Here is an 18,773-nt window from a genome sequence, read left to right as displayed (position 1 = left end):
TGTGGGTGACCACAGTGTGGGTGATCAAAGTCTATTTTTAGACTGGCTGTCAAAAAAAATAGAAAAGTCAAATATTATTGTCTCAAAATAATATTTGGACTATAAACTTGATCTTATTCTCTTGGAGCACTTCAGTTTGAGCTACAGATGTGGCCCATGCAGCTGTCAGAAGGAAGTACGCTTTTCTTATGAGTCAGTTGAGTTGTTGCATGCATGACTTCAGTTAGAACTCAATCAGTTGAGTTTGGTGGAGTTGATTGTGGAGTTGATGGAGTTGTGTTCAGTTTGACTTGGTTAAACTAGTTGTAGTTAGTCTAACTGCAAATAGACTAATGATGAGTTGTTAAACTAATTATTAACTCATAATACAACTATAGAATACATCAGTTAACTCAGTTGCATGTCAGTGCATGTTCAGTTCAGCAGGGACAGGTGTCAGAGAATCAGATTGCTATCAATTGTGACTATAGTTGTGCATCAGATCTTGCACAATCAAGGGATTGAGTATGCCAATGAGTTTGCTCATGTATTTGCCCAGTTTGTAGCTTTTACTCACGTCTTACACATTGTGAGTGATTCTTTGGAGGTGAAATACGAGTTTGGTAGACCATTCTCATTAATTCTTGAGCAGGTATTGAGCAGTGGAGGCAGGCAAGCAGTGGAATAGATTTGGAGATCAGATCTTAGTTGTATTGTGTGTAACAGGTGGATCTGGTACTGGATTGCTTGTGATAAGCATTGTACTTTGTAATGTTACATGGTCTCAATCATTAATATACAGATAGTGTGGGGTTTTTAGCGAGATGCTTTCCCCGGGTTACATACTGTGTTAATGTGTGAATGCTCTTGATGTTTTATTGTTATTGATGCTGCTATATTGATGATCAACGTAGAGGAGCTTATGTATTGTGTATGTATTCCGCAATAGTACATGATCAGGATAATCTCTGTTGAATATGTGTTAAATTATTCAAAATTTATACAATAAAAATAAATATTCCATGGTGCACCATGTTCTATTCGACACCGATACTTGTATGGATAGTAAAGTGCTAGTGCACTTGTATATTGTAGACACATCATCAAAAAAACATCTACTGAAACATCCGCCCACCCACCAACGCTAGTGATCTTCGCTACAAATGGATTTTTGAGCTATTTTAATAGGGCCTTCCGCAAAAACTTTTGCCGAAAGATATTTTCCTTGTAGTGTAAAGAATGTTGGTTTCCATCCATGCTGAAATGAATAATGTCGTTTAAATATGCTCTACATTTGATTACAATCTGTTGGTGCTTCTTCCTTTTTAACACACTTCGTTGTTATTTTTATTCTAGATAACGTGATAATACATATTAAGCTTCGTTCATAAACAACTGGAAATATGTATGATAAATGCATCTTAATACACTTTAAGATATATGAACTCTATCACTATTAATTGTGCATCAAACAACTTTACATCTTGGAATGAATTAACAAATTAGTCTGTTGTCCTTTATTGCATAGCAACTCTGAAGCATTCTAGTGTTGTTTATGACATAACTCTAATCATTGGATACATGTGTCATTGAGTGAAATGGTTTACTTTGCAAGCATTTGACATCAATCCATATAAGAGAGCCTAATACAAGTAGGTATTAAAAAACCAACATTGTTGATGTGCTCGAGCATTTTAAAAAATGTAGTTAAGATAATGATAAACAATAATAAACAATATCATAAGCAAAAAGGTTTATGTTATTAGATCCTCTTGAATGTAGTGGCATATTCTAATATGATTCTTGGATCCTTGTAGGATTTGGTCAGGAACAATTTTCAAACCAAAGCCCACGAGGGAGGACGAGACCATGATGAAACTATGAGACATATCTCACATTGAAACCTGGTATAAATGCAAATAAAATACTTAAAGTGGCCCTAACAGACACTATAAGGTTTTTATATCAAGTTCAACCTACCACCCTATGTTGACTCTTAATAGTAAACATTTACTTTGATTTATGCATGTTTTGTATTTCTACATGCTAATGAGAACCCTAACCTTTACAAATTTCCAATCATTAAATTTTGATAAGTGAGTTGCACTAACACCCAACTCACACTCATTAAATTTTGAGAAGCAAGTTGTACTCACACCCATCTCACACTAATGCTTAAATTTTTAAAAGTGAGTTGCACTTACATCGAGCTCATACTCATGCTTAAATTTTTAAAAGTGAGTTGCACTTACACCGAGCTCACACTCACGCTTAAATTTTTAAAAGTGATTTGCACTTACACCAAGCTCACACTCATGTTGCATATAACGTTTGAAAATATTGGGCCTTAGTTTACTAGTGAGATTGACAAAGTGTTAGGTCATTTATTGGATTCCATTCACTATACTCTGCCCCATAGATGAAATAATTGTGATTTTGGGATTCCAAATACTGTAGTCTACCCCATAGATGAAATAATAGTAAGCGACAATTAATAAGGGAGGGTTCCAAAAAAATTAAATCAACAATACTCTGGAGATGTTATAATCAAGAAAACTGGCCAATCTTAACACACCTCTAGTGTTAAAAATAATAATTGAGATTATTTCAAAATAATCACTATTGCCAGACTAGGTGCTGATGGCAGGCAACCTTTATATCTAGGCATCCCCTTTGGTGCTAATGGCCCCCTACCCTAGGAGAAGGGGGGAGAGTGCTCTCCTTGGCTTGGTAAGTGGGTGGAACGCTAGGTGGCAATCAAGTAATAAAGAGAATAAAGAGGTGGAAAGGTAATAAAGCAATCAAAGTCGATAATCTAATCAAACGATGAAATTAGGCAGAGGTGGTTCCGCCAGAGAACGCTAAAGCTTTGGTTCTTAAATTGCCTCCTTCTTACTTAATATATCTATAAAGTATATGAAGGGTTATATGCGGTTGAAGAACAAGGCCTTGGTACTTCCAAGCTTGGTGTCTGTTGGCTGGCCCACTTAATACTTAATCTATGGCATTCCAGTAAGGCAATGTACGGTTTGGGCTTCTCTTCACGGAAGGGGAAACTCAAGTTTTCACTCTGTTATTCCCCTATCTCGGTTTGCACCCTTAAATAATCATAGTAGGGGGTTGTTGCCTAAAGAAATAAAGAGAAACAAACTAAAAAAACCAAACTATATAAACTAATAAGCTGCTTTACATAGATAAGTAAGCAAGCAATCCCTAAAAAGGAAATAATTGAGTGAGTGAGAGATCGAGTGCTTCAAATCCCGTTTTAAGGCTCTCTAAGCTCTTTATAATCCGGGCGGCTCCTTATAATATAAGGCGAATCATCTTATATAGAGAGGAGAGGATCCGAGCAGTCTATTATGCATAAATCACTCCACGTTGAGTATTATCTTCGTTTGTGTGTGGGAGAGGGGTTTTCAAGTGGTATAAAATGTTGGGCAATTATTTCAAAATAATCATTTCATCGTATAAAGATTAATTTGATTAATTGGAGATTATTTTATTTATAATTTTCCCTATCCATATCACGTGAGTTTTAAAGATAACGCTAAGCTCAAGTCTTAGGAAACTTTGATGGAATACATACCCATAAAACTAGGCATCCAAGATACAATGAATCTAAACTTTGGGGTATAGTCCCATGGGATGTGTTTCCTAAATCATTTCAAATAAAAGATTTTGGAAAATATGTAAACATAATCAACACAACTTTTACACCTATGCATGTGATAACGTTGAGAAAAACACTAAACATAAGCATCACATCTTTTTTTGGAGAGGGAATTAAGTTTGTCTGTGATGATGTTGTACCCAACATAGAAAGTGGAAACTTGAAGGTTCACTACCATATTCCTACTTATTGCACTTTGCATTGTAGTGAATGGCACAATGGTGTTAGGCACAATATTTGGAATTTCAGTGAAGCTAATCACCAATGGTTTAGAAGGTGGGGTAGACACAAGTTGAGAAACTGAAGGAGCTAATTCTTGCTTTCCCTTCATTACTTCTACATCCTTAGCCACAATACGCCCCATAGGACCAATTCTAACAATGGAAAGCAAATCAACGTTAAACAACTTGGCAAGCCGCTTTGCATATAATGTTGCAACTACACTTTTGCGCCCTTATGATGCAAGATGGATTGAAGAGGCCACAAGGGCTGCAACATAGGTTGGTGTCAATGGCAAAACAAATTCAAAAGAAGGTGACAAGGATGGTGGTGGTGCTGAAGTTGTTAGGATTGGGGAAGGCGACATTGAAGGTGTTGGGGATGCAATGGTTGCAGCATTGTTGATGCCTTCAATTTAGCTTATGAGATCTCTTCCCAGTTTTCTACTAGTAGGGCAATGGAAAACCCAACACAATGCTACCTTCTTCAACCGTGATGGCTACCAGAATACCATTAAAGAATGTTTCATCATTCCCTCTCTCAGCAGGGACTTCCGCTACCCCTGTAGCCTCTGTTAAAATTTAAAAATGAAAATTCATTTGTGTTTTTTAATGTAATCTATTTTTGGAGAAAAAACTAATATTTTTGTTTTAAAAATAATATTCAAAATAAAGTAATTTTTTTAAAGTTATAAATTAAATTCATAATTAATAATGATTTACAAACAAAAACAAAACAAAAAACCAACGAACTATAAAGTAAAATTCAAACTTCCAAGTAACAATTTTTTTGCATAATTGCGCCAAAGGTGCTCTACAACTAGGTATGGGGTAGATCTCATGCGTAAACATTTAACATGTAATGTTTGACATTTATTAATTTGATTATTATTATGTATAAACACAATATAAATTTAAAATATAAAGAGGTTTACAAACACTCAAAAAAGATGTATGGTAAATAAATAAAAATAAAAATAAACCTCTTTTTATATTTACTCCATAAACTTGTTTATATTTAGGAAAACTCAAAAGAGAGGTTTTATTTTGGTGAAGCTCATGGGCCAAATACCATGGAACAAATTATTATTAATACCACGGGCCAAATACCAACAGCAAAATACCATATTTATAAAAACCGTATGATTAATAAATAAAAAAATATCAAATAGGATTAGAAATCAACATCTAATTATATACCAAGCCTATGAGCCAAATACCATGGTAAATAAAAGAGATATGATAAATAAATAAACCAAAGGTATGGTAAATAAATAAAACTTATTTTTATATTTACTCCATAAACCTCTTTATAATTATGAACACTCATAAAAGAGGTTTTATTTAGGTGAAGCCTATGGGTAAATACCATGGGCCAAATTGTTATTAATACCCTGCAAAAAAAAAACATTATTAACCCTATTATTATTATTATTATTATTATTATTAACTCTAATATTCATATTAATATGTTATAATATTAATATTATTAAATTTAATAGCTTTGGATTAATATAATATTAAATTTGTTATATATATATATATATATATATATCATGATACATATTAACTCTAGATATATATGGGAGGGAAGAACAAAGACATAGAGTGATAGAGGTGGAGAGATACGGAGAGTGACAAGGGAGAGATGGAGATAAACTGAAGGAGAAAGGAGAGGAGGAATGAAGAGAGAGGGGGAGAAGAGGTAGAGAGGTAGAGAAGGGTATGAAAGGGAGAGTGTTATGAAACCAGCTCAAGAAAAGATAGAAAAGATAGATCAACGCCTTAGAATTCAGCCTCTTCGAGGGGGCAACCTCCTTTACATTACATAAATGAACAATTCTTGGATGATTCAAATGACAAAACCTCCTTTCTATATATAGGAGTCTAAGGAGTCACAATATAATCCAGCCGACCTAACAATAATAATATAAAGCCACAAAAATAACAATAGAGGGATTCTATGGGGCACAGTAATAACAATATGGGGGCAATAGGGGTACAACAATATTAATAAGGGGTATAACTACAATAGTAATGGGGTAATCACTAGTATTATAGGGACCCAACATGCCCCTCTCCTTCAAAAAAGTGTTGTCCTCAACGCTTGAGTAGTTCTGGATACTTCTGCATAAAATTCTCATCCTTCCATGTGGAATCTTCAGCGGATAAGTTCTTCCACTTGATAAGATACTCTGAAATTGATCGATTTTGTAGCTGTCGAGTTCTTGTTTCTGTGACTGCTTCCGGTTCCAATATAATTTTTCCTTCCTCGTCAAGTTCTGGCAATATTGTTTGAACTGGGAGCTTGTCGCCTATAACCTTCTTTAAACATGAAACATGGAAAACTGGGTGCAATCGAGAAGCTGCAGGAAGCTCCAATTTGTATGCCATAGTACCAATCTTTTGCAACACCTTGTACAGACCATAATACTTTGGTGATAATTTATTATCCTTCTTAGCTTGCTTGAGGGACATTTGCTTATATGGTTGTAGCCGTAGGAATACCCAATCACCTACATCAAAACTTCTTTCACTGCGATGTTGATATGCCTGTTGTTTCATTCTATTCTGTGCCAACACGAGGTTATCCTTTAGGAGTTGGAGGACTTGTTGTTGATGTTCGATGTGATGTTCCACTGTCTGAACCTTAGAATTTTCTCTTAAATATGATGTGATGGATGGTGGTTGATACCCATAAAGTGCCATAAATGGGGTCATTTTTGTTGCTGTATGGAAGGAAGTGTTATACCACCATTCAGCCAGAGGCAACCATTTGACCCATTGTGTCTGTTTATCAGATACAAAGCAACGAAGATATCCTTCCAAACATTTGTTTACTATCTCAGTTTGCCCATTAGATTGAGGATGATAAGATGAGCTATGAGCTAACTGAGTACCAAGACAAGAAAATAATTCTGTCCAAAAATTTCCCGTGAAAATGGGATCTCTATCACTTACAATAATCTTTGGGTTTCCATGTAGCTTTTGAATTGTTTCCATAAATGCAGTAGAAACTGTACTGGCTTTAAATGGATGTGATAATGCACAAAAGTGTGCATACTTGGTAATTCTGTCAACTACCACCATGATGACACTCTTTCCCTCAGACTTGGGTAAACCTGTGATAAAATCCATTGAAACCTCCTCCCAACGTTGGCTTGGAATGGATAAAGGTTGTAATAGACCCGGTGTCTTAATTGTTTCAACTTTATTTTGTTGGCAAACCAAACATTCCGCCACAAACTTTTGAATATCTGATTTAAGGCCATCCCAAAAAAATTCCTTCTTAACCCTGTGGTAAGTTTTTAAAAATCCTGAGTGCCCTCCTAAGGGAGAAGTGTGCAATTCCATAAGAATCTTTTGTTTTAGCTGGGAATTCTTACAGAGATATAAGCGATCTTTGTACCATAACGAATCATTTTGCCAGCTAAATGTATCAGACGTACTGGAATCTTGTTGTAACTTTCGAATAAGTGCCCACACTTCTTCGTCATTCTTCCATTCCTCCTTTGCTTCGTTTATCCAATCTGGTTGGATAATAGAAATGGCACAACAATGCTTCCACATCCTCATCCTTTCTTGAGAGTGCATCTGCCACCACATTTTGCTTCCCTTTTTTGTAGATGATTTCAAAGTCATAACCCAACATCTTTGTGACCCACTTTTGTTGCTCTTCAGAGGATAATCTTTGTTCTAAAAAGTATTTAAGGCTATCATGATCCGTTTTTACCTTGAAGTGTCTTCCCATTAGGTAGGGTCGCCATTTCTTAAGTGCATGGAGTATTGTCAACATTTCCTTCTCATAAATAGCTTTGCTTAAAAACTTTCCCTTGATTGGACGACTTTCAAAAGCAATGGGTCTTTCATCTTGCATTAGAACAACACCAATTCCATTTCCTGAAGCATCACATTCCACAATAAAGGTTTTTTTGAAGTCCGGTGTAGCTAAGACCGGTGCTTGGCACATTGCCTCTTTAAGATGTTCAAAGGCCTTTGTTGCTTCCGGAGTCCATGAAAATGCATCTTTCTTCAATAATGTTGTTAGAGGTGCTGCTATTCTCCCATAATTCTTAACAAACTTGCGATAATACCCTGTCAACCGAGAAATCCTCGCAGATGCTTTATGGATGTGGGGATTTTCCATTCCTTAATGGCTTTAATTTTTCTAGGGTCTACCTTAACTCCTTCATGAGATACAATATGACCCAGATATTCCACCTCTTGGACTCCAAAGAAACATTTGGATCTTTTTGCATATAATTGTTTCTCCTCCAATAGTTGTAGCACCCTGTCAACATGTTCAACATGATCCTTCCAAGACTTGCTGTAGATTAGTATATCATCAAAAAATACTAACACAAATTTTCTAAGGAATGGTTTGAAAATTGAATTCATCAAACCTTGAAATGTTGAAGGTGCATTGGTAAGGCCAAAAGGCATGACCAAAAATTCATAATGACCTTCATGAGTTCTAAATGTTGTTTTCGGAATGTCTTCAGTCTTCATTCTGATTTGATGATATCCTGAACGAAGATCCAACTTGGTGAAGTAAATTGATCCATGCAATTCATCCAGTAATTCATCAATGACAGGAATGGGGAACTTATCTTTAATAGTGAGCTTGTTGAGCTCCCTATAATCTGGACACATGCGCCATGATCCATCCTTCTTGTGCACCAATACTACTGGAGCAGAGAAAGAACTTTGACTCGGTTGAATTATACCAGCCTCTAGCATTTCTGCAACCATACGTTCAATTTCACTCTTTTGGACATAGGGATATCTATACGGCCTGATGTTTGGAGGAACACTTCCTGGAATCAGATGAATAGCATGATCATGATCACGCATAGGTGGGAGACCTTTGGGAGTCTCAAATACCTTGGAATGATTGTCCAGGACTTTTTGGAGATCTGGAGAAATAGATGATTCCAATGTGGAAACATCTAGCGAACATAATTGTGCAATTACACCTCTTTGCTCCTTTTTTAGAAGCTTTGTCATACCATTAGAGCTGATTATCTTTCTTGGTTTCCTGCAATACCCCTTAATTCAACTTCCTTTCCTTCCGTAGAAAATTTGATGAAAAGTTCTTGAAAATTAAAAGCTATTGTACCCAAGGATTGTAGCCATTGGACTCCTAGTACAACATCAACACCTCCCATTGGAATGGAAAGCATTGGGCTAGTCAATACATATTCTCCCATGGATAGCTTGATATTATGGCACTTTCCAAAGCAATTTATTGTTCCTCCATTTGCAATCATCACTTGACACTCTGGTGCTGGATATAGGAAGCAATTCAATTCTTTTGCTACCTTACAATGAATAAAATTGTGGGTGCTTCCTGAATCAATCAACACTATTACCTTTTTCTTCTTGATTTGTCCTTCTATCTTGATGGTTTGAGGAGTGGTAATTCCCGCCAATGCATTACAAGATATGGTCGGATTTATTTGTTCTTCATCTAGGCTTTGTTCCTGGAGTATATCCTCTTCTTTTGACCTTTCTTGCTCATTTTCTTCTTCCTCTTCACAATCTATGTAGAATAATTTCTTCTCAGCACACTTATGACCTTTAGTGTATTTGCTATCACAACTGTAACAAAGCCCTTTTGCTCTTTTTTCTTCCAATTGTTGTGGTGTCAACCTTATAGGTTGTGGAAGAGTAGGGGAAACAACACTTCCATCTTTATAGTTGTGAGTGGTATGCTTCCTGGTTGCCATAATTTTGCTTTCCATTTTTCTTGCTAACCTGAATGCCTTTTCTAATGAATCAGGTTCCCAAAGGCGAACATCATGTTGGATATTATCCTTTAAAGACCCTATGAACACATCAATCCTATGCTCCTCTGGAATATCTTTTACCCTTATGTTCAATTTTTGGAACTCCTCAATATGCTCCATTATTGAACCCTTTTGTTTGAGACTTATCAATTAGCTAAAAAAAGTGTTGCTTTTTGTATCCTCATAATGTGCTATCAATTCTTTCGTAAAAATTGCCCAAGTGATAAATTGTTTACGAGAGCAAAGCCATTGATACCATACAAACTGATTTGGTTCCAAATATAAAGTTGCCATATGTACCTTTTGTGTGTTTTGCACATTATTGAGATCGAAGAATTGCTCCATCTGTAATATCCATGTGGCAAGATCCTTGCCATCAAACTTCCTCATATCGATTTTTGGAATATGGTGGGTCTTCGATCCAACATTAGAGTCTATGAAATCATGATTAACATTTCTTTTGTTGTCATCATGAGCTCCTTTACTACCCTTTCACCATTAGTGACCATTTCTTGTAGCAACTTATTCATATTTATCTTCAATTCGTCCATGTCTGTCTTCAAATCTATCTTCAAATCGTCCATCTTAGCTTCTATGCCTTTCTTTAAACCATCCATCTTAGCTTCTACATCTTTCTTTAAACCATCCATCTTAGATTCTGTTCCTTTTTGTGCAAGTGACAATTGTTGCACTTGGTCTCGTAATTTTGATATATCATGTTGCATTTCTTCCTCTTCTTCATGGGTCATGCTAGAGCTTTCAGGTTGCCTACTAGGTGTTTGCATTTTCTTTCCTCGGGGCATCAATTACCAATAATAATGCTTTACTATGCCCTTTGAATTCCTTCAAACTAATTTTTCAAACCAATCTTATGCAAAAATTTAAAAAAAACTACACACCTTTTTTCACTTTGTAGGAGCCTGATATTGAATCTGATGTATCTCTGTAATTTCGGATCATCCAGTTCTGAATTTGTGACCTGCAGTATCCCTCTGTGTCCTCTTTCCAATGCCACAAGTCTGACCCAAATTGGATTCTCCAAGGAAGAGTTATGTGAAATCTCTCACAATGACTTGATTATAGACTAGTTCAGTAGAGCGAACTTGTACGACGTGCCACGAGTCACTGTTTCAACCTTTGGATCTGAAAAATGCATATAAGAAACTACAATCCATCCTCTTTCTGTACCTTCTTACGAAATTTCAATCTGATCCCCAGAGAGAAAGTTATGACGATTTTCCCTAGGTCACCTATTTGGAATGTAATTCAGGAGTTTGCAAAAATACCAACTTTCTCAGATCATATCTCCGCAAATATAGCGCGAAAAGCTCTGAAATTCGAACCCGAGGTTCAGCGTGATTTCTTCTCAAATGGTTTTTTTTTTGCAACTTCTGAAACATCGCAGAAAAAAAATTATAGCGAAAATTCCACGATGACCTGTTTGGAGCAGCGAAACCCTAGAATCCAAAGCTCTGATACCAAATGTTATGAAACCAGCTCAAGAAAAGATAGAAAAGATAGATCAACACCTTAGAATTCAGCCTCTTCGAGGGGGCAACCTCCTTTACATTACATAAATGAACAATTCTTGGATGATTCAAATGACAAAACCTCCTTTCTATATATAGGAGACTAAGGAGTCACAATATAATCCAACCGACCTAACAATAATAATATAAAGCCACAAAAATAACAATAGAGGGATTCTATTGGGCACAGTAATAACAATATGGGGGCAATAGGGGTACAACAATATTAATAAGGGGTATAACTACAATAGTAATGGGGTAATCACTAGTATTATAGGGACCCAATAGAGAGGGAGACACACATATGGAGGGGGGAGAGAGAAGGAGAGAGGGAGGGAGATAGTGAGAGGATTGGAGGGCATAAAGACAGAGAGAGAGGCAGGGGAAGAGAGAGGGAGGTAGAAGAGAAAATGAGAGAGAGGAAGGATGAGAGAGGACTTGAGAGAGAGGAGGAGAGAGGGAGGGATAGAGAGATGGAGTTGGAGGGGGATAGAGGGAGGGAAGAACATAAACATAGAGAGTGAGAAGTGGAGAGAGAGAGAGAGGGAATGACAAGGGAGAGATGGAGGGAGAGAGTGTATGTTAAGGGGTGAGATAAAGAGACAAAGAAGGAGAGATGGAGAGAAGGGGGGGAGAAGGAGAGAGGAGGAGAGTAATGGGGGAAGAGAGAGGATTGGAGAGCAAAGAGAGAGAGAGAGAGAGATGGGGGAAGAGAGAGGGAGGTAGGAGAGAAAGGGAGAGAGAGGAAGGAAAAGAGAGAGGAGGAGAAGGGAAAGATAATGAGATGGAGTTGGAGGGGGGGTGAGGGAGGGAAGAAGAAAGACATAGAGAGTAAGAAGTGGAGAGAAAGAGGGAGTGACAATGGAGAGATGGAGAGAGAGTGTATATGTTTGGGGGTGAGATAAAGAGACAAAGAAGAAGAGATTGAGGGAATGGGGGAGAGAAGAAGAGAGGGAGGGATATAGTAACAGAGTTGGAGGGTGAAGAGAGAGAGAGAGAGGGAGAGAGAGAAAGAGAGGGTGTGAGAGAGTGGAGAGAGGGAGGGAAAGAGAGATGGAGTTGGAGGGGAGAGAGGGAGGTAAGAAGAAAGAAATAGAGAGAGAAAGGTGGAGAGAGAGAGAGAGGGAGTGATAAGGAAGAGGGAGAGAGGACAACAAGAGGGAATTGAGATAGAAGCGGGGGAGAGGAAGAAAAGGGGAAGATAGAGAGGGAGAGGAGGAGGGAGGGATAGATAGATTGGAGAAAGAGAGTGTATGTTTTGGGGGTGATGTAGAGAGACAAAGAGAGATAGAGATATAGATGGAAGGTGAAGACAAGGAAGAAGAAAGAGATGGAGAGAAGGAGGGAGGGATAGAGAGATTGATAGATATGGAATGAGAGAGCGTATGTGTTTGGGGTTGTGAGATAGGGAGACAAAGAAGGAGAGATGGAGGGAGATAGAGATTATATGGAGGGGGGAGAGAGGGAAGAAGATTTCTTGCACTATATGCATTGATTCCAGTGTAGATAGTGATTTCTAATCCTATTTGATTGCTTGCACTAGATGCATTGATTTTACTTGATTTCTAATAATATTTGATTGCTTGCACCAGATGCATTGATTTCAATGTAGATGTTGGTTTCTATTCCTATTTACTTACTTGCACTAGATGCATTGATTTGAGCATAGATGTTGATTTCTAATCCTATTTGATTGCTTGCATTAGATGCATTGATTTCAGTGTAAATGCTGTTTTTTAATCTTATTTGATTGATTGCAGTGTAGATGTTGATTTCTGATTTGATGTAATTGGATATATGATGGTACATTAATTTTAAAGTGATTGGATTAACATTATGCATTGGTTTCAATGTAAGCAAAAAAAATATATTGACAATGTACATTGATTTTTGTGTTATAGTAATTCAACCTATTAATATTGGAGAGCAAGAGAAACAATGTATGATGTTTAATACAACAACTCAAGCTAAATATTTAAATAGTTTACGATTTCAACTGTCCTTTTCATATAATCGAAATGAAAAGATGACAAAAGTAACAAGGGTGACAATAAGAATAGTAGAAGAAAATAGTTTGAGATTAATCACAATGAAGACTATTTGTAATTGACTACATTCTTATTATTCACATTTTCTATCTTTCATCACTATTACATTGTCACTTTGCATTCAAAATTTTTATTTCATCATTTTTCATTATTAAAGTTATTAACAATATTTATCATCTCGTATAATCGATATGAAAAGATGACAAAAGTAACAAGGGCGACAATAAGAATAGTGGAAGACAATAGTTTGAGATTAATCACAATGAAGACTATTTGTAATTGACTACATTCTTATTTCTGTATTTGAGTTTCTGTGATCCGTAATGAATTAATCAAAATCTTTCGGTAGAAATCACATGAGAGAATTTTATGGCCGACGTGTTTCGAACCAACAAGTGTGGTTCATCATCAGGACCAGATGGTTCATCTACATTCTTATTATTCACATTTTCCATCATTCAACACTATTACATTGTTACTTTGCATCCAAAATTTTTATTTCATCATTTTTCATCATTAAAGTTATTAACAATACTTATCATCTTAACAAAGCAAACCGAGGTAACTAAGCACATTTAAAATTAAAATGACCAGAGTAATCTCAGACATATTTAACATGTTTAAAATGATTATATTAATATTAGATGTATTTACATGTTATTGATAAAATTAATCCTATCTTCGATAGATTTTCTTTGGCCGCACACGACTAAAACCAACATAGATCCATCTTAAATCCGAATCTATCAAGCACCCAGAGGGATCAAATATCTCGAGTTGCAAACATTTCCTCAAGTTTTGCACTAAAAAAAGAGGTTGGTGTCAATGGTAGAACAACTTCAAAAGAAGGTGACAAGGATGGTGGCGTTGAAGTTGTTAGGGATGGGGAAGGTGACATTGAAGGTGGTGGAGATGCAATGGTTGTAACACTATTGGATGCCTTCCATTTGGCCTCTGAGACCTCTTCCTAGTTTTCTATTAGCAAGGCAATGACAAACCCAACACAATACTAATTTCTTCAACCATGATAGCTACAAGAATAACCATCAGAAAATATTTCATCATTCCCTCCCTCAGCGAGGATTTTGGTCCTGTAACTTATTTTAAAATTTAAAAATAAAAATTCATTTGTATTTTTCAATGTAATTTATTTTTGAAAAAAACTAACTAATATTTTTATTTTAAAAATAATATATATATATATATATATATATATATATTTATTTATTTTAAAGTTAAAAGTTAAATTTATAATTAATAATAATTTACCAACCCAACAAATATATTAAAAAACCAACCCACTGTAAAGTAAAATTCAAACTTCGAGGTAACATTTTTTTGGCATAATAATACAAATTTAATTGAAGCAACAATTTTTTTTGGCATAATAATACAAATTAAATTAAATGATTAATATTAATATTGATATTGATCGTCATCACCACCGTATGTATCATAACTTATTTATTAATAATTTAATCATTATAATATGATGAATTTGTAATACACCAAATAAAATTTTGGAAGGAAAAAACCTTGTGAAAACATTTGATTTCATCCATTTATACAGAGGGAGAAAAATATTCTTAAATTTAAATTTAACCATACATTGTTAAAACTAGAAATTCTGGAACCTGAGCCAAAATAAATTTTAGTTAAACAAAGCATTTTAACTTGAATTTAACCCCAAAAACACGAAATAAAACTATTAAAATTGATGATATCAACCTGGAATGACAAAACTGATGGACACCTCGAACCATGATACAAAGCTTTGACACAAACCCATGGACTTGATTTTATAGAGGACTCTCACAGTTTATATAACTCAAGTTTTCGAATTCTCTTTTCATGCAACGTTCCGGGACTATAGTTATTCTGTGCAGGGATGCCATCTTGCACCGCCAATGACAAATGAATAAATATATGCCACTTCGAGTTTCAGCAGCGTCAATTCTCTCCACGCTCAGGGCCCATTGTAGCCTCAAATTTTCAGCAACAGCTACAAATCATCATACCCATTTCAATCTTAGGTGCAGTTCAGTACTACCCATTTCCTGTTTTCGTCTTTGATGTAATTGACATATATCTGTGGTGAGGAATATAAATTAAGGGTCTGCACTCGCGACCAATGCTTGACAACTGCTAATCTTTCGAAGAATGAATTACGTTGCGAATTTTGTGTCCGCATGATGCCTTCTACTGTGAATTTTCTTTTATTATCGGTTGTTTGTGCTCCCGTGTGCTTTGATTTTCTTTTAATAATACAAGTGAAACAAATAGCAAAAATGACCACCTGGTTAGATTGCACCATAAACCCCACCTCGCCAATCAATGAAAACGCTAGAAGGGTTTTATCCCAACACATTTCCACCAAGGTGCAACTCTATCTTTTTTTGGATTTATGCTTCTCACAGCGAAATGAATTGTTTGTCCCCTTCAATGTGTGTGTTTGCTTCAAGTAATTATCATGTTCTTCTTCCCGTCTGAGATGTTAAGAGTCAAGACTGAGATATCCTAAAATGTTGCGTGTAGGATGGCATCCTCTTCATCCGGGACAGAATTGGAAGAGTTCTCTTCAATTCTTTCCAAATCAAAGGTAAGTTTATCCTTCATTTTTCAGTAAAGTGACATTGTTTTATGAAGACCATGTAGGTCTGCGGTCTAATTTTTGGAGTCTCTACTTAGTTCTTTGTGGTACATACTGCTGAGGATGCCACGGCTTAAATTGGAAAGGACCACACAAGTGCAATAGTGGTTCTTTATTTCTCCAAGCTATAGCTAAGCGGGCTATACCACCGAGGAAGTTATTAGTGGGTCAGGATCACTACCGGTAAAGTCCTGGGTGGGAAGGGCGAAATAGCCCCGCTCTGTGTAGTTAGGATTTTGGTATGAACCTGTGTGTCTGCTGATTTTGGAGTGCTGAAACCAGTGCCAGAATACACCTTTTGGACTTAATTATTAGACACACGGTCCCCTATGGCTCTGGGGTTTCTGACTCCAACTTGCTTCGGGCCCACTGAGCTCAGACGGAGAGAGTGCAGTCCCATGAGCTATTATGTAGAATTCAGTGCAAGCGGATGATCCCGCAGTTCATCATCTAGGTGGAGTTTGTGGTGCATCCTTTGTCCCTGGAGGCCATTTTCATACTGGCCTCTTTCGTTCATAGAGTATAGACTAGCAGATTTGGCTTTGGTGAGGGCTCGTTTCTTTCTTCTATCTTGATCTTTATTCCTCTAACTCCCTTGCCTCTAGTCCTTGTTTGGATGGGTTTGATTCTCATTTTTGGATGCCTCTAGTGTACTTTAGTTAGTGGCTAACTCTCCCAACTGCTTTCCCATTTGGGTATTCTCTAGATGTGTTGGACCATCTCTTGTTTTTCAGTGGGACTTGGATATAATTAGTAATGAGTACATTTATAGATAGTGTATTCATGTCACTTGGACTCCTCCTTTGGATGGCCTCGGCCCTAAGATGACTTTCCACCCTGAGCACATGCTGTAGCTAAGAGATGGACCTATTGTTGGACCCATATATATGTGTAGGCACTAGATGCATGTCCCCAAGATCCCCTTGGTCAATTCAAGTGGGGTTGCATTGGCGCCAAGTTGAAACCAATGCATGTTTTGTTTCACATTTGCATGGGCCTTTCTCCTCTCACTAAGCACAATAGAAGACCCTTGGAATTGCATGGGAGTTGCAAGTTGTGGGAGACACTTGGAGGTTTTCTAGAAGCACATCTCACCATGAGGTTTTAATTGGGCATTCTTGACATGCATTTGAGGTAGGGTTACATGGATTGCATTATCCTTCGTTGCACCATTATCCATCATTAAGCATAAGGTCTAGTGTAATGTTCCACTTTTGTATCCTTTTTCGTAGGTTGAATACAGTGCCCAAGTCCAAGTGGATGGAGGATATGATCAAGAAGCAAACCATAAAGGATGAACACCCTATCTAATAGGAGCTCTAGAGCATGACATGTGGCAAGCAAAGGATTGATGAAAATAAAGGGTTGAATGCCCTCTTCAAGGAGGTTGCTAGGACAAGTTGAAAATGAGAGGGGGTGAGAAATGACCCTAATGGAGGAGCTTCCACACATTTGGAGGTATATTTCACCTTTTTGGTGGTATTATACAATATTTGAGGTGTATACCACATATTTGGAGGCATGTTTCCCCTTTGAGAACTTTTTAGGGTTTAGGAGTTATGACATGTTAGTGAATCCATTTTCAATTTCACATATTTGTTGGTGCATTACACTTTTTGAGGTATTTGGGGTTAAGGACACATTGCTTGATGCCTTTTCTTTATATTTGGAGGAAAGATCTTTGCATGAGGAGATGCCATGTGGCATTGTTGACATGGTCAAACCCTCAAATGAATAATAAATACAAGCTTTAAAAGGATCTTGTGAAATAGAAAGGCAACAAGTGGCATTGTGGACCTATTTTATTCACTCCAATAGCAAAAGGGAGTGCTCCATTTAGGGAGGATCGTAGGGCCTTCTAAAAAAGCAATATTATTTTATGAATTAGGGTTTGATTTGGAAGATATAAATAGAGGAGATTGCTGATTTGCTAAAGGCATAGTTGGACATAAGGGAAATCCCCTCCAAGCTTAGTTGAAGATATTTTGGGAGGAAGAATTCAAGGGGCATTTCAATGTGAGGTTTTAATCTTTCTTTTGTATTTCTTGGTTTTATCTGAATGTTGGAAATTACTTGCACACATCTGTTGCTGTAATCTTTGGAGAAGGACAAGTTTGCTCTAATAAGAAGATATTAGGATTTTTGTTGTTGTAATTTTCTGGTTAGGGTTATTCACTTTATTTTTTGCGGCTTGCCCAAGCTATTGATGAAGTTTAAATGTGATACATATAGGTCTTCTAGATCTTGTGGTGAAATTACACATGAAGAATAATGTGTTGTTCGTTCTTTGTTCTATAAAGAAGGCTTCCTATTTTGTCTACTTCATTATTGGTTTCGCATATGATTGTCCTTTCATTATTCATGGTTGCATGTTATTGCTTTGTGATTTTTCAATGTAGTTGGTTAGAGCATGCTTATAACAACCTAATTATGTTTCCTTCTATACTCTTCGAACCCTCTTGATTGTTGATACTAATTCCATCACCTGATTTGATAGGCAATGGGCTTGGCAATCCTTCATCCCTTAAATTCTAAAGAATGTCTTAATTCGTTCTTTTTTAGGGCTTACCCCCTTGTGCCAGAAAAGAATTGGTCTAGTCTGAGGGGAAGAGTTGCTATGGTGATAGTGACAACTTGTTAAAATTGGCAACTAGGGCCAAACTCCATGTGGGTCACCTTATTGATGGCCGATAATATTTTTCCTAGATTCCTCTCGTTGAGAGGTGTAGGATTGATCTAAAGCTGATCTGATTTCGATAAGTATTTATGGAGATATGAATTTATTTTAATTATTGACAAATTATCAAAGTCGGCCAGAAACTTATGTAGGCTCAGACGCCCAACAGACACATCTATTCACCTTCAACGTTTGGATATAAATACAGGATGA

At 36.6% G+C, this 18,773-nt stretch overlaps 1 protein-coding gene across 3 annotated transcripts in view; it reads left to right on the top strand.

The window, feature by feature from the left end:
* Positions 1 to 15,023: 15,023 nt before the first annotated feature.
* Positions 15,024 to 18,773, top strand: part of LOC149264840 (uncharacterized) — a 292,062-nt gene continuing 288,312 nt past the window's right edge. Inside the window, exons 1-2 of one of the 3 annotated variants that reach the window (XM_089390565.1) lie at positions 15,024 to 15,266; positions 15,769 to 15,832. In XM_089390565.1, the coding sequence (XP_089246691.1) occupies positions 15,148 to 15,266; positions 15,769 to 15,832 (183 nt within the window). In that variant the 5' untranslated portion in view covers positions 15,024 to 15,147. The remainder of the gene's footprint in view (positions 15,267 to 15,768; positions 15,833 to 18,773) is intronic. The other 2 variants (XM_089390547.1, XM_089390556.1) reach the window with 2 other exon arrangements.

This window comes from Pinus tabuliformis, chromosome 6, assembly GCF_031772625.1.
Source record: "Pinus tabuliformis cultivar Carrire ecotype Pingquan chromosome 6, CPIR1, whole genome shotgun sequence".
Classification (NCBI taxonomy): domain Eukaryota; kingdom Viridiplantae; phylum Streptophyta; class Pinopsida; order Pinales; family Pinaceae; genus Pinus; species Pinus tabuliformis.
The sequence above is the reverse complement of the archived record's forward strand: the minus strand, read 5'-3'. Positions and strand labels throughout refer to the sequence as shown.